The sequence below is a fragment of the Nerophis lumbriciformis genome, linkage group LG31, assembly GCF_033978685.3.
Source record: "Nerophis lumbriciformis linkage group LG31, RoL_Nlum_v2.1, whole genome shotgun sequence".
NCBI classification, from domain to species: domain Eukaryota; kingdom Metazoa; phylum Chordata; class Actinopteri; order Syngnathiformes; family Syngnathidae; genus Nerophis; species Nerophis lumbriciformis.
In genome coordinates this window covers 999025-1014896 of record NC_084578.2, presented here as the reverse complement: position 1 = coordinate 1014896, position 15872 = coordinate 999025, and the positions used below count along the sequence as shown (strand labels likewise).

The following is a 15872-nucleotide window of genomic DNA, read 5'->3' as shown; positions in this document are numbered from 1 at the left end:
GGGTCCCACTTGTAAAAGTGGTAAAAATAAGTTATACCATTTTTATTTATGTTTTTATTCAACACATAAATCTCAATATCAACTTCAGATCCATCCATCGATTTAGTTATTTTTTAAATGTTTTATGTCATTTTTTGTATCAACTCATTGTTGTTGTTTTTGAGACAAACACACAAAATATGAAATATTTTCCCCCAAAAACATTTCAAAGTGTAATATTTGATGTGAAGTCATTGGAGCCTTAAATATGTCAATCATTCATAACAACATTGATTTTAATTCTGATTATTTATAAGCAAGAACACTTTTTTTTTTTTTAAATCTCACTAAAAGTCTTGGGGACCCAAAAGGGTCCCACTTGTAAAAGTGGTAAAAATAAGTTATACCATTTTTATTTATGTTTTTATTCAACACATAAATCTCAATATCAACTTCAGATCCATCCATCGATTTAGTTATTTTTTAAATGTTTTATGTCATTTTTTGTATCAACTCATTGTTGTTGTTTTTGAGACAAACACACAAAATATGAAATATTTTCCCCCAAAAACATTTCAAAGTGTAATATTTGATGTGAAGTCATTGGAGCCTTAAATATGTCAATCATTCATAACAACATTGATTTTAATTCTTATTATTTATAAGCAAGAACACTTTTTTTTTTTTTAAATCTCACTAAAAGTCTTAGGGACCCAAAAGGGTCCCACTTGTAAAAGTGGTAAAAATAAGTTATACCATTTTTATTTATGTTTTTATTCAACACATAAATCTCAATATCAACTTCAGATCCATCCATCGATTTAGTTATTTTTTAAATGTTTTATGTCATTTTTTGTATCAACTCATTGTTGTTGTTTTTGAGACAAACACACAAAATATGAAATATTTTCCCCCAAAAACATTTCAAAGTGTAATATTTGATGTGAAGTCATTGGAGCCTTAAATATGTCAATCATTCATAACAACATTGATTTTAATTCTTATTATTTATAAGCAAGAACAGTTTTTTTTTTTAAATCTCGCTAAAAGTCTTGGGGACCCAAAAGGGTCCCACTTGTAAAAGTGGTAAAAATAAGTTATACCATTTTTATTTATGTTTTTATTCAACACATAAATCTCAATATCAACTTCAGATCCATCCATCGATTTAGAGTTATTTTTTAAATGTTTTATGTCATTTTTTGTATCAACTCATTGTTGTTGTTTTTGAGACAAACACACAAAATATGAAATATTTTCCCCCAAAAATATGTCAAAGTGTAATATTTGATGTGAAGTCATTGGAGCCTTAAATATGTCAATCATTCATAACAACATTGATTTTAATTCTTATTATTTATAAGCAAGAACAGTTTGTTTTTTAAATCTCACTAAAAGTCTTGGGGACCCAAAAGGGTCCCACTTGTAAAAGTGGTAAAAATAAGTTATGCCATTTTTTTTAAATGTTTTTATTCAACACATAAATCTCAATATCAACTTCAGATCCATCCATCGATATAGAGTTATTTTTTAAAATGTTTTATGTCATTTTTTGTATCAACTCATTGTTGTTGTTTTTGAGACAAACACACAAAATATGAAATATTTTCCCCCAAAAATATGTCAAAGTGTAATATTTGATGTGAAGTCATTGGAGCCTTAAATATGTCAATCATTTACAAAAAAAAATAGATTTTGATTCATTATTATTTTTGAGCTATGACAGTTTTAAGGTTAAGAACTAAACAAACTTTGTGGTATAACTTTTTCTTCTTACATGTTTGACCTATGAGTGGATGACCTATGAGTGTATGAGTGTGTCTGACCTATGAGTGTATGAGTGTGTCTGACCTATGAGTGTATGAGTGTGTCTGACCTATGAGTGTATGAGTGTGTATGACCTATGAGTGTATGAGTGTGTCTGACCTATGAGTGTATGAGTGGTGTAAGCGTGCGCAGCGTGTCAGGGTTAGTTTACCAGCAGCAAGACGTCACCTTCTCCTCCTGGAGGATGAGCGTGTCGCTATGGAAACGTACATCCCTCCTAATCCTGGACTGGCACACCTGCTTCATTCTGTTCCTCTGACATCACCTGCTGTGTTGTTGTTGCAGTCCCTCAGCTAGTGTGTTGTTGTTTTAGTCCCTCAGATAGTGTGTTGTTGTTTTAGTCCCTCACCTACTGTGTTGTTGTTTTAGTCCCTCACCTGCTGTGTTGTTGTTTTAGTCCCTCACCTGCTGTGTTGTTGTTTTAGTCCCTCAGCTAGTGTGTTGTTGTTGTAGTCCCTCAGCTAGTGTGTTGTTGTTGTAGTCCCTCAGCTAGTGTGTTGTTGTTTTAATCCCTCAGCTAGTGTGTTGTTGTTGTAGTCCCTCAGCTAGTGTGTTGTTGTTGTAGTCCCTCAGCTAGTGTGTTGTTGTTTTAGTCCCTCAGCTAGTGTGTTGTTGTTTTAATCCCTCAGCTAGTGTGTTGTTGTTTTAGTCCCTCACCTGCTGACTTGTTTCTCCTGACTCACCTGGCAGGTAACCAGTGTCAGCATAGTCTGGGGCCCTAAAGGAAGTCTCAGTGGCCCCAAACAGGCTGAAGACAAAGTCCACTACAGTCAGTTGAAACATGCAGGAAGACATTGAAGTGTAATATTGTGTGGTTACAGTGTTTTACTGTGTTGTTAGTGTATTACTGTGTTGTTACAGTGTAATATTGTGTTGTTACAGTGTAATATTGTGTTGTTACAGTGTTTTACTGTGTTGTTAGTGTATTGCTGTGTATTACTGTGTTGTTACAGTGTAATATTGTGTTGTTACAGTGTATTACTGTGTTGTTACAGTGTATTACTGTGTTGTTACAGTGTATTACTGGGTTGTTACAGTGTATTACTGTGTTGTTACAGTGTAATATTGTGTGTATTACTGTGTTGTTAGTGTATTACTGTGTTGTTACAGTGTAATATTGTGTTGTTACAGTGTAATATTGTGTTGTTACAGTGTTTTACTGTGTTGTTAGTGTATTGCTGTGTATTACTGTGTTGTTACAGTGTAATATTGTGTTGTTACAGTGTATTACTGTGTTGTTACAGTGTATTACTGTGTTGTTACAGTGTATTACTGGGTTGTTACAGTGTATTACTGTGTTGTTACAGTGTAATATTGTGTGTATTACTGTGTTGTTAGTGTATTACTGTGTTGTTACAGTGTAATATTGTGTGGTTACAGTGTATTACTGTGTTGTTAGTGTATTACTGTGTGGTTATAATGTATTACTGTGTGGTTACAGTGTATTACTGTGTTGTTACAGTGTATTGCTGTGTGGTTACAGTGTAATATTGTGTGGTTACAGTGTATTACTGTGTGGTTACAGTGTATTACTGTGTTGTTACAGTGTATTACTGTGTTGTTACAGTGTAATATTGTGTAGTTACAGTGTATTACTGTGTTGTTACAGTGTATTACTGTGTTGTTACAGTGTATTGCTGTGTGGTTACAGTGTAATATTGTGTGGTTACAGTGTATTACTGTGTGGTTACAGTGTATTACTGTGTTGTTACAGTGTATTACTGTGTTGTTACAGTGTAATATTGTGTGGTTACAGTGTATTACTGTGTTGTTACAGTGTATTACTGTGTTGTTACAGTGTATTACTGTGTTGTTACAGTGTAATATTGTGTGGTTACAGTGTATTACTGTGTTGTTAGTGTATTACTGTGTTGTTACAGTGTATTACTGTGTTGTTACAGTGTAATATTGTGTTGTTACAGTGTATTACTGGGTTGTTACAGTGTATTACTGTGTTGTTACAGTGTAATATTGTGTTGTTACAGTGTTTTACTGTGTTGTTAGTGTATTACTGTGTTGTTACAGTGTAATATTGTGTGGTTACAGTGTATTACTGTGTTGTTAGTGTATTACTGTGTTGTTACAGTGTATTACTGTGTTGTTACAGTGTATTGCTGTGTGGTTACAGTGTAATATTGTGTGGTTACAGTGTATTACTGTGTGGTTACAGTGTATTACTGTGTTGTTACAGTGTATTACTGTGTTGTTACAGTGTAATATTGTGTAGTTACAGTGTATTACTGTGTTGTTACAGTGTATTACTGTGTTGTTACAGTGTATTGCTGTGTGGTTACAGTGTAATATTGTGTGGTTACAGTGTATTACTGTGTGGTTACAGTGTATTACTGTGTTGTTACAGTGTATTACTGTGTGGTTAGAGTGTAATATTGTGTGGTTACAGTGTATTACTGTGTTGTTACAGTGTATTACTGTGTTGTTACAGTGTATTACTGTGTTGTTACAGTGTAATATTGTGTGGTTACAGTGTATTACTGTGTTGTTAGTGTATTACTGTGTTGTTACAGTGTATTACTGTGTTGTTACAGTGTAATATTGTGTTGTTACAGTGTATTACTGGGTTGTTACAGTGTATTACTGTGTTGTTACAGTGTAATATTGTGTTGTTACAGTGTTTTACTGTGTTGTTAGTGTATTACTGTGTTGTTACAGTGTAATATTGTGTGGTTACAGTGTATTACTGTGTTGTTAGTGTATTACTGTGTTGTTACAGTGTATTACTGTGTTGTTACAGTGTAATATTGTGTTGTTACGGTGTATTACTGTGTTGTTACAGTGTAATATTGTGTGGTTATTAATAACAACATGTATTTAAAAGAAGTTCATGACAAAGTCAAATGTTTACAAAGTCACTAATGATAAAGTTTGCAATGATTAGGTTGTGTGTGCAACATAGAAATGGGACTTTCACCAACGAATAGAGTCTTTTGATCGGTTCCTTTTCTGGGAGTTGTTTTAATGCTCGTGCAACAGACTGCACTCAAATATCAAACTTTTTAAATGATTTCTATTTTTAATTGACTCTTATTTGTATTCACCTTCAAGGTCGATTGTTGTGTTGTGTTGTGTTGTGTTGTGTTGTGTTGTGTTGTGTTGTGTTGTGTTGTGTTGTGTTGTGTTGTGTTGTGTTGTGTTGTGTTGTGTTGTGTTGTGTTGTGTTGTGTTGTGTTGTGTTGTGATTCAGCAGGTGGATGCTTCACTTTCACCTTTACATTTATTTCCTTTTCTGGACTTTCATGTCCAGCATTAAACTATTCTCATTACTTACTGGACTACTTGAAGGCATTCGTTCACTCATGTTGGAGCAGGGCAGGTGACATGTTGACAGGTGTAGGGCAGGTGACATGTTGACAGGTGTAGGACAGGTGACGTGTTGACAGGTGTAGGGCAGGTGACATGCTGACAGGTGACATGTTGACAGGTGTAGGACAGGTGACATGTTGACAGGTGTAGGACAGGTGACGTGTTGACAGGTGTAGGGCAGGTGACATGCTGACAGGTGTAGGACAGGTGACATGTTGACAGGTGTAGGGCAGGTGACATGCTGACAGGTGACATGTTGACAGGTGTAGGGCAGGTGACATGTTGACAGGTGTAGGACAGGTGACGTGTTGACAGGTGTAGGGCAGGTGACATGCTGACAGGTGACATGTTGACAGGTGTAGGGCAGGTGACATGTTGACAGGTGTAGGACAGGTGACATGCTGACAGGTGACATGTTGACAGGTGTAGGGCAGGTGACATGTTGACAGGTGTAGGACAGGTGACGTGTTGACAGGTGACATGTTGACAGGTGTAGGGCAGGTGACATGTTGACAGGTGTAGGACAGGTGACATGTTGACAGGTGTAGTGTTCAGTAGCAGGGCAGGTGACATGTTGACAAGTGTAGGGCAGGTGACATGTTGACAGGTGTAGGGCAGGTGACATGTTGACAGGTGTAGGACAGGTGACATGTTGACAGGTGTAGTGTTCAGTAGCAGGGCAGGTGACATGTTGACAGGTGTAGGACAGGTGACATGTTGACAGGTGTAGGGCAGGTGACATGTTGACAGGTGTAGGGCAGGTGACATGTTGACAGGTGACATGTTGACAGGTGTAGGACAGGTGACATGTTGACAGGTGACATGTTGACAGGTGTAGGACAGGTGACATGTTGACAGGTGTAGGGCAGGTGACATGTTGACAGGTGTAGGGCAGGTGACATGTTGACAGGTGACATGTTGACAGGTGTAGGACAGGTGACATGTTGACAGGTGACATGTTGACAGGTGTAGGGCAGGTGACATGTTGACAGGTGTAGTAGTAGAAGAAGAAGAAGAAGAAGAATGTTGATGGTGAGATAAAAAGCATTTAATGTCCAGGGTCTGAAGAAGGAGAAGCTGCAGACACCAACTTCAAACAATACTTCATCAAATACACCATCTGCAGCCGGGGCACTAATACTGCAAGGCCACGGGTCCAGAAGAAGGCGTCAGTCAGGACGTCCATCTTGTGGTGGACAGGAAAAGCGTGCAGAATGTTTGGAAAGAAAAGCTCACAGTTGAGCTTTCTTAGTCCAAGAGAGTCCTGACACTTCACAGCTTCTACTTTTATTCATCCTCATGTCCATGTCCATGTTAGTCCATGTCCATGGAGGATCACCAAGACCAAGACCAAGACCAAGACCAAGACCAAGACCACGCGCAGGGTGGGGTCGTCCTGGCTCATCATCTGACATGCAGTCGTGACATCATCCACTCCAGACCTTGGCACAGGCTGAGGGAGGCACATAGCACCTGGTCACACTCAAAGCCCAGGACAACATCATCTTTTAATGTGGCCTGACACCTTATTTGACGTGGCCTGACACCTTATTTGATGTGGCCTGACACCTTATTTGATTATGTGGCCTGACACCTTATTTTATTATGTGGCCTGACACCTTATTTGAAGTGGCCTGACACCTTATTTTATTATGTGGCCTGACACCTTATTTGATGTGGCCTGACACCTTATTTGATGTGGCCTGACACCTTATTTTATTATGTGGCCTGACACCTTATTTTATTATGTGGCCTGACACCTTATTTTATTATGTGGCCTGACACCTTATTTTATTATGTGGCCTGACACCTTATTTTATTATGTGGCCTGACACCTTATTTGATGTGGCCTGACACCTTATTTGATGTGGCCTGACACCTTATTTTATTATGTGGCCTGACACCTTATTTTATTATGTGGCCTGACACCTTATTTTATTATGTGGCCTGACACCTTATTTTATTATGTGGCCTGACATCTTATTTTATTATGTGGCCTGACATCTTATTTTATTATATGGCCTGACACCTTATTTGATGTGGCCTGTCACCTTATTTTATTATATGGCCTGACACCTTCTTTTATTATGTGGTTGGACACCTTATTTGATGTGGCCTGACACCTTAGGCCTGACACCTTATTTGATTACTACATTACTTTACCACATTATTTTAAGTGGCCTGCCACATTACTTTACTACATTATTTCAAGTGGCCTGCCACGTTACTTTACTACATTATTTCAAGTGGCCTGCCACATTACTTTACTACATTATTTCAAGTGGCCTGCCACATTACTTTACTACATTATTTCAAGTGGCCTGCCACATTACTTTACTACATTATTTTAAGTGGCCTGCCACATTACTTTACGTGTCACGCTTGATTATCTGCTCGTCACCTTGACTTAAGACTTGAGAGCGAGTTGTAAAAAAGTTGTGAATACAAATGGTCCTAAGTTGAAATGTACACACTGTAAAAAGCGGCCCTATGAAGAGGATGTGGCCCTCAATAAAGGTGACTTTGACCCCTGCAGGCCACTCACCCTTCTCCGGTGAGGGCACAGCAGGCCTGGATGTGCCACTGGTGGTCTTTGACGGAGGTCAGCTGCAGACTCTGGGAGATCTCGGCCACGGACATGCGACCTTTCACGTCCTGCTTGTTGGCGAAGACCAGAAGTCCCGCCTTCCTCAGGTCCTACAGGGCACCAACATGTCAGTTAGCACAGGTGACAGGTGACAGGTGACAGGTGACAGGTGACAGGTGACAGGTGACAGGTGACAGGTGGGAGGTGGGAGGTGACCTTCTCACCTCATGTGCCAACATCTTGCAGAGCTCTTCTTTGGTGACGGAGATCCTCTCTCGGTCTGTGCTGTCCACCACCACGATGACAAACTACAAGAGAAGACACCTTTAAGATCACCTGGGACAAAGTCAAGTCCTTTACCTCGGTGTTGGTGGAGTAGGTGTTTACCTCGGTGTTGGTGGAGTAGGTGTTTACCTCAATGTTGGTGGAGTAGGTGTATACCTCGGTGTTGGTGGAGTAGGTGTTTACCTGGGTGTTGGTGTAGTAGGTGTTTACCTCGGTGTTGGTGTAGTAGGTGTATACCTCGGTGTTGGTGGAGTAGGTGTTTACCTGGGTGTTGGTGGAGTAGGTGTTTACCTCGGTGTTGGTGGAGTAGGTGTTTACCTGGGTGTTGGTGGAGTAGGTGTTTACCTCGGTGTTGGTGGAGTAGGTGTTTACCTGGGTGTTGGTGGAGTAGGTGTTTACCTCGGTGTTGGTGGAGTAGGTGTTTACCTCGGTGTTGGTGGAGTAGGTGTATACCTCGGTGTTGGTGGAGTAGGTGTTTACCTGGGTGTTGGTGTAGTAGGTGTTTACCTCGGTGTTGGTGGAGTAGGTGTTTACCTCGGTGTTGGTGTAGTAGGTGTATACCTCGGTGTTGGTGGAGTAGGTGTTTACCTGGGTGTTGGTGGAGTAGGTGTTTACCTCGGTGTTGGTGGAGTAGGTGTTTACCTGGGTGTTGGTGGAGTAGGTGTTTACCTCGGTGTTGGTGGAGTAGGTGTTTACCTGGGTGTTGGTGGAGTAGGTGTTTACCTCGGTGTTGGTGGAGTAGGTGTTTACCTCGGTGTTGGTGGAGTAGGTGTATACCTCGGTGTTGGTGGAGTAGGTGTTTACCTGGGTGTTGGTGGAGTAGGTGTTTACCTCGGTGTTGGTGGAGTAGGTGTTTACCTGGGTGTTGGTGGAGTAGGTGTTTACCTGGGTGTTGGTGGAGTAGGTGTTTACCTGGGTGTTGGTGGAGTAGGTGTTTACCTCGGTGTTGGTGTAGTAGGTGTTTACCTGGGTGTTAGTGGAGTAGGTGTTTACCTGGGTGTGGGTGGAGTAGGTGTTTACCTGGACGTTGGTGGAGTAGGTGTTTACCTCGGTGTTAGTGGAGTAGGTGTTTACCTGGGTGTGGGTGGAGTAGGTGTTTACCTCGGTGTTGGTGTAGTAGGTGTTTACCTGGGTGTTGATGGAGTCAAATAAGGTGTCAGGCCTAAGGTGTCAGGCCACATCAAATAAGGTGTCCGGCCACATAATAAAAGAAGGTGTCAGGCCATATAATAAAATAAGGTGTCAGGCCACATAATAAAATAAGGTGTTTACCTGGGTGTTGGTGTAGTAGGTGTTTACCTCGGTGTTGGTGGAGTAGGTGTTTACCTCGGTGTTGGTGGAGTAGGTGTTTACCTGGGTGTTGGTGTAGTAGGTGTTTACCTCGGTGTTGGTGTAGTAGGTGTTTACCTGGGTGTTGGTGGAGTAGGTGTTTACCTGGGTGTTGGTGTAGTAGGTGTTTACCTGGGTGTTGGTGTAGTAGGTGTTTACCTCGGTGTTGGTGTAGTAGGTGTTTACCTCGGTGTTGGTGGAGTAGGTGTTTACCTGGGTGTTGGTGTAGTAGGTGTTTACCTCGGTGTTGGTGTAGTAGGTGTTTACCTCGGTGTTGGTGGAGTAGGTGTTTACCTCGGTGTTGGTGGAGTAGGTGTTTACCTCGGTGTTGGTGTAGTAGGTGTTTACCTGGGTGTTGGTGGAGTAGGTGTTTACCTGGGTGTTGGTGTAGTAGGTGTTTACCTGGGTGTTGGTGTAGTAGGTGTTTACCTCGGTGTTGGTGGAGTAGGTGTTTACCTGGGTGTTGGTGTAGTAGGTGTTTACCTCGGTGTTGGTGTAGTAGGTGTTTACCTGGGTGTTGGTGGAGTAGGTGTTTACCTGGGTGTTGGTGTAGTAGGTGTTTACCTGGGTGTTGGTGTAGTAGGTGTTTACCTCGGTGTTGGTGTAGTAGGTGTTTACCTCGGTGTTGGTGGAGTAGGTGTTTACCTGGGTGTTGGTGTAGTAGGTGTTTACCTCGGTGTTGGTGTAGTAGGTGTTTACCTCGGTGTTGGTGGAGTAGGTGTTTACCTCGGTGTTGGTGGAGTAGGTGTTTACCTCGGTGTTGGTGGAGTAGGTGTTTACCTCGGTGTTGGTGTAGTAGGTGTTTACCTGGGTGTTGGTGGAGTAGGTGTTTACCTGGGTGTTGGTGTAGTAGGTGTTTACCTGGGTGTTGGTGTAGTAGGTGTTTACCTCAGTGTTGGTGGAGTAGGTGTTTACCTGGGTGTTGGTGTAGTAGGTGTTTACCTCCGTGTTGGTGGAGTAGGTGTTTACCTCGGTGTTGGTGTAGTAGGTGTTTACCTGGGTGTTGGTGGAGTAGGTGTTTACCTGGGTGTTGGTGGAGTAGGTGTTTACCTGGGTGTTGGTGTAGTAGGTGTTTACCTGGGTGTGGGTGGAGTAGGTGTTTATCTCGGTGTTGGTGGAGTAGGTGTTTACCTCGGTGTTGGTGGAGTAGGTGTTTACCTCGGTGTGGGTGGACTAGGTGTTTACCTCGGTGTTGGTGTAGTAGGTGTATACCTCGGTGTTGGTGTAGTAGGTGTTTACCTCGGTGTTGGTGGAGTAGGTGTTTACCTGGGTGTTGGTGGAGTAGGTGTTTACCTCGGTGTTGGTGTAATAGGTGTTCCACGAGGACCTGAGCGACTCCTGGCCCCCGATGTCCCACATCAGGAAGTGTGTGTTGTTGACCACGATCTCCTCCACGTTGCTGCCGATGGTGGGTGAGGTGTGCACCACCTCGTTCATGGAGCTGCATGGAGACAAGACCTTACTCACGTCCTGCAGGTACTTCTGCCAGGTGTGTTCAAAGAGCAGGTGTACTCACAACTGGTAGAGGATGGTGGTCTTGCCTGCGTTGTCCAGACCCACTATGATGACTTTGTGCTCTGCAAGGTAGAACAGGAAGAAGACTTAGTGATCTGGCTCATGCACTTTTGTTTCTGCACTATGTGCTTTGTTCACATTCATTTGCACTAAAAGTCATTTCAACATGAATAGTAGGTATATTCTGGACTACAGACAACATGAATAGTAGGTATATTCTGGACTACAGAACAACATGAATAGTATGTATATTCTGGACTACAGAACAACATGAATAGTATGTATATTCTGGACTACAGAACAACATGAATAGTATGTATATTCTGGACTACAGAACAATATGAATAGTATGTATATTCTGGACTACAGAACAACATGAATAGTATGTATATTCTGGACTACAGAACAATATGAATAGTATGTATATTCTGGACTACAGACAACATGAATAGTATGTATATTCTGGACTACAGAACAACATGAATAGTATGTATATTCTGGACTACAGAACAACATGAATAGTATGTATATTCTGGACTACAGAACAACATGAATAGTAGATATATTCTGGACTACAGAACAACATGAATAGTAGGTATATTCTGGACTACAGAACAACATGAATAGTATGTATATTCTGGACTACAGAACAACATGAATAGTAGATATATTCTGGACTACAGAACAACATGAATAGTAGGTATATTAATGCAGTTTTACATTTCTTTTCGTTTCACTAAATAAACGTTCATCACTTGCAACTTTAAAAAACAGTGTATTTGTAATATGAAACAGTTAAATTAATACCCGCATTTATTAAATGAATGTAAATGTGTGCCAAATTGGAACATAAGTGTTCTTTAGTAAAGGAGCTCGTCAGATCTCTCGCTGCTCTCAGACACATTTTAGAACGGTCTTCATTTCTTTATTTACAATAAATAAATCTATTATCCATTACTGACGTTTACTAATCAATTTTATGATCGTCCATGTCTTGCGATGAATGTAAAAGTGGAATATACAGTATATATCTCCTAAACAGCACTTTTACTTCCGGTTCAAAGCTTCAAACAGCAGGAATTCACATTGAAATGAATTCAAATGAACGAAGGGCTCACACCTGGGAGTCAGTTCTCCTCCTTCAAAAGACTGTTTGTTCACCAACCTCACACTTCTATTACACTGCTTCACTTCTTTTTACACTTGTGACAACGCTGGGTTGATGTTAATTATCTTCATTTACTGAGCACTCAGCAAAAGTCCTCCCTTTATTAATGATCATCTTCCCTGTAATCTGCACTCACCCATCACATTAGGTACACCATGTGCGATTATCATTACTACATGTGTTATCATCATTATGTACAGTATCTCTACAATTATCATTACGCACATGTGTTATCATTATGTACAGTATCTCTACAATTATCATTACTACATGTGTTATCATCATTATGTACAGTATCTCTACAATTATCATTAGTACATGTGTTATCATCATTATGTACAGTATCTCTACAATTATCATTACTACATGTGTTATCATCATTATGTACAGTATCTCTACAATTATCATTACTACATGTGTTATCATTATGTACAGTATCTCTACAATTATCATTACTACATGTGTTATCATCATTATGTACAATATCTGTATAATTATCCTTACTACATGTGTTATCATTATGTACAGTATCTCTACAATTATCATTACTACATGTGTTATCATTATGTACAGTATCTCTACAATTATCATTACTACATGTGTTATCATTATGTACAGTATCCCTACAATTATCATTACTACATGTGTTATCATTATGTACAGTATCTCTACAATTATCATTACTACATGTGTTATCATTATGTACAGTATCTCTACAATTATTACTACATGTGTTATCATCATTATGTACAGTATCTCTAAAATGATCATTACGCACGTGTTATCATCATTATGTACAGTATCTCTACAATTATCATTACGCACATGTGTTATCATCATTATGTACAGTATCTCTACAATTATCATTACTACATGTGTTATCATTATGTACAGTATCTCTACAATTATTACTACATGTGTTATCATCATTATGTACAATATCTGTACAATTATCCTTACTACATGTGTTATCATTGTGTACAGTATCTCTACAATTATCATAAAAGCAGAAATGAATATATATCTATCTCAGATGATATCTTCTAACTGTAACAACCCCAGAGTTCTGTTTAAAACTATTAACACTGTCATTGATGCTCCCAAATCTGCTGGTTTTGATGCTTCTTTTGAATTCTGTGAAAATTGTCTCCATTTTTTCACTGACAAAATTGTGTCAACTAGAGCCAGTCTATCTCAGCCTTCATATGACCCTTCTGTTCCTCTGCATTTCTCTTCTGTTTTCCATCAGTTTGAGCCGGTGTCCTTTTCTTTTTGAAGTGACACAGTTAGTCATATGAAGCCCTCTGGTTCTCCTGCAGATGCCCTCCCACCTCGCCTGTTTAAGGAGGTACTTGCTACTATTGGATCAAGTGTCCTTAACATTATCAATAGTAGCCTCTCTTCTGGAATAGTTCCAGTAGAGTTTAAACATGCAGTGGTACCACCTCTACTTAAAAAACCCAGCCTCGACCCCTCTCTCCTCTCTAACTTCAGACCTATCTCTAATCTTCCATACATTTCCAAAATATTAGAGAAGGTTGTCTACAGTCAGTTGTTGCCCTTCTTAGAGGATAATGGTATCACTGAGCTGTTCCAGCCCGGTTTTAAAGCCCTCCACAGCACAGAGTCAGCGCTTCTAAAAGTTTTTAACGATATCCTCCTGTCCACTGATTCTGGTAAATATGTTGTCCTGGTGCTTTTAGATCTGTCTGCTGCGTTCCACACCGTCGACCACGCCACCTTAATCACTCGTCTTGAGAACTGTGTGGGCATTAAGGGCGCCGCCCTCAACTGGTTCCGGTCGTACCTAACCGACAGGAGTTTTTGTGTAAAAGTAGACAGTTTTATGTCGTCCACAGCTCCTTTACCACATGGGGTCCCCCAGGGCTCAATCCTTGCCCCAATTTTATTTGCGCTTTACCTTCTCCCCCTTGGTTCTATTTTTAGGAAGTACAGTATTGCATTTCATTTTTATGCCGATGATTGCCAGATTTATTTTCCCATGGCACAAAATAACACGGTTCAACGTCTTATTGACTGCCTGCACGACATCAAAGTCTGGCTTTCAGCTAACTTCCTGAGCCTAAATGAAGACAAAACAGAAGTTATGTTGTTCGGTCCAAGTCGCTCTCCCTCCCCCAACATTGACCTCGGCACTCTGACCCCGTATCTCAGCGACTCTGTCACAAACCTGGGGGTAAAGTTTGACTCAGATTTTAAATTCGAAAAACAAATCAGCAGCGTCGTTCAAAAAAGCTTTTATCAATTACGCCAAATAGCGAAAGTGAAACCGCTTCTATCAGGACATGATCTTGAGAAATTAATCCACGCTTTTATCTCGACTCGTCTTGATTACTGTAATGCCCTGTATGTAGGCATTAGCCAGGCCTCCCTCGCCCGCCTGCAGCTCGTGCAGAACTCTGCTGCTCGTCTGCTAACACAGACCCGCAGACGTGAGCACATCACCCCTATTTTAGCGTCCCTTCGCTGGCTCCCTGTGCGTTACCGAATACATTTTAAACTCCTTTTATTTGTTTTTAAATGTCTAAACAACCTCGCGCCAACCTATCTCTCCGACCTCCTTCAGCCTTACTGCCCCACCCGATCCTTAAGATCAGCCGATCAGCTGCTGTTGACGGTCCCTGACACAAGGCTGAAGCTTAGAGGTGACAGAGCTTTCGCCGTTGCTGCTCCCAAGCTCTGGAACGACCTACCCCTGAGTGTTAGACAAGCCTCCTCTCTTCCTGTTTTTAAATCTCTCTTAAAAACATACTTTTGTTCCGTGGCTTTTAACACTGAGTGATATCCATCCTGCAATGGCGCCCCATAATACACCTGCTGTGATCCTGTTTTTATGTTTTTTATGTTTTTATTAATTCTATTTTAATTATTTATTTTTTATCGTGTTCTGTTTGTGTTGTGTTGTGTTTGCTCGGTACTCGTTTTATCTTTTAACCTGCTCATTGTACAGCACTTTGGCTACCCCTGTGGTAAATTGTAAATGTGCTCTATAAATAAAGTTGATTTGATTTGATTTGATGTGTTATTGTGTACAGTATCTCTACAATTATTACTGCATGTGTTATCATTATGTACAATATCTGTACAATTATCATGACGCACATGTGTTATCATTAAGTACAGTACCTCTACAATTATCATTACTACATGTGTTATCATCATTATGTACAGTATCTGTACAATTATCATTGTTATCACACACGGTATCTGTGCGATTATCGTTACGCATACCGTATGTGTTATGATGACGTAAATCCATCTATTCATTTTCTACTGCTTGTCGTACATGTCATGGTGTAAAAAGGTGTTGTGATGACGTCATGGTGTAAAAAGGTGTTGTGATGACGTCATGGTGTAAAAAGCACAGCTAGCACAGAGCTAGCACGGGCCCGTTAGCTCGCCTTTGTCTGCGTTGTTGAAATAATGTTGGCCTTACCTTGGTGATTAAAAAGCCGCCACAGTTTGGTGAAAAGTATTCCCATGTCTGGCCTCTGGAGCTGAAGTGTCGCGTCACAACTCGCCGCTCGTTAGCCTGGATGCTAAGCAGCTAGCTAGTTAGCTACGTAGCCTGCCAAGCCTGTCAAACGTAGCCGCCATGCTGCACTTGCCGCCACTCACTAAGCTGCCCTGGCGGACAAATTTAACACTTCTGCGGCCAAATGAGACACTTTGGTGGGCTTAAGTGCGCTGATGCTAGCTAGCACTGTGTGGCTAAAGTTAGCCGCTGTCAGCTGAGAGCACTACGGGCTGTCACTCACTGCGCATGCGCTCCTCCGCACAAACTCCCACCTGCACTGTGTCGAGTCGCGCGCACTAAAGCACCTGTGTCACGTGACCTTC

The 15872-nt window shown here is 40.8% G+C and overlaps 1 protein-coding gene across 1 annotated transcript; it reads right to left on the bottom strand.

The window, feature by feature from the left end:
* Positions 1–6153: 6153 nt before the first annotated feature.
* arl5a (ADP-ribosylation factor-like 5A) lies at positions 6154–15872 on the bottom strand. Its single transcript, XM_061926143.2, has 6 exons — positions 15469–15872; positions 10845–10905; positions 10622–10769; positions 7939–8022; positions 7673–7824; positions 6154–6580 (listed from the first exon to the last, which is right to left on the bottom strand). Exons 1-6 carry the CDS (start codon positions 15512–15514, stop codon positions 6532–6534), a joined length of 540 nt encoding a protein of 179 aa, XP_061782127.1. The 5' UTR covers positions 15515–15872; the 3' UTR covers positions 6154–6531.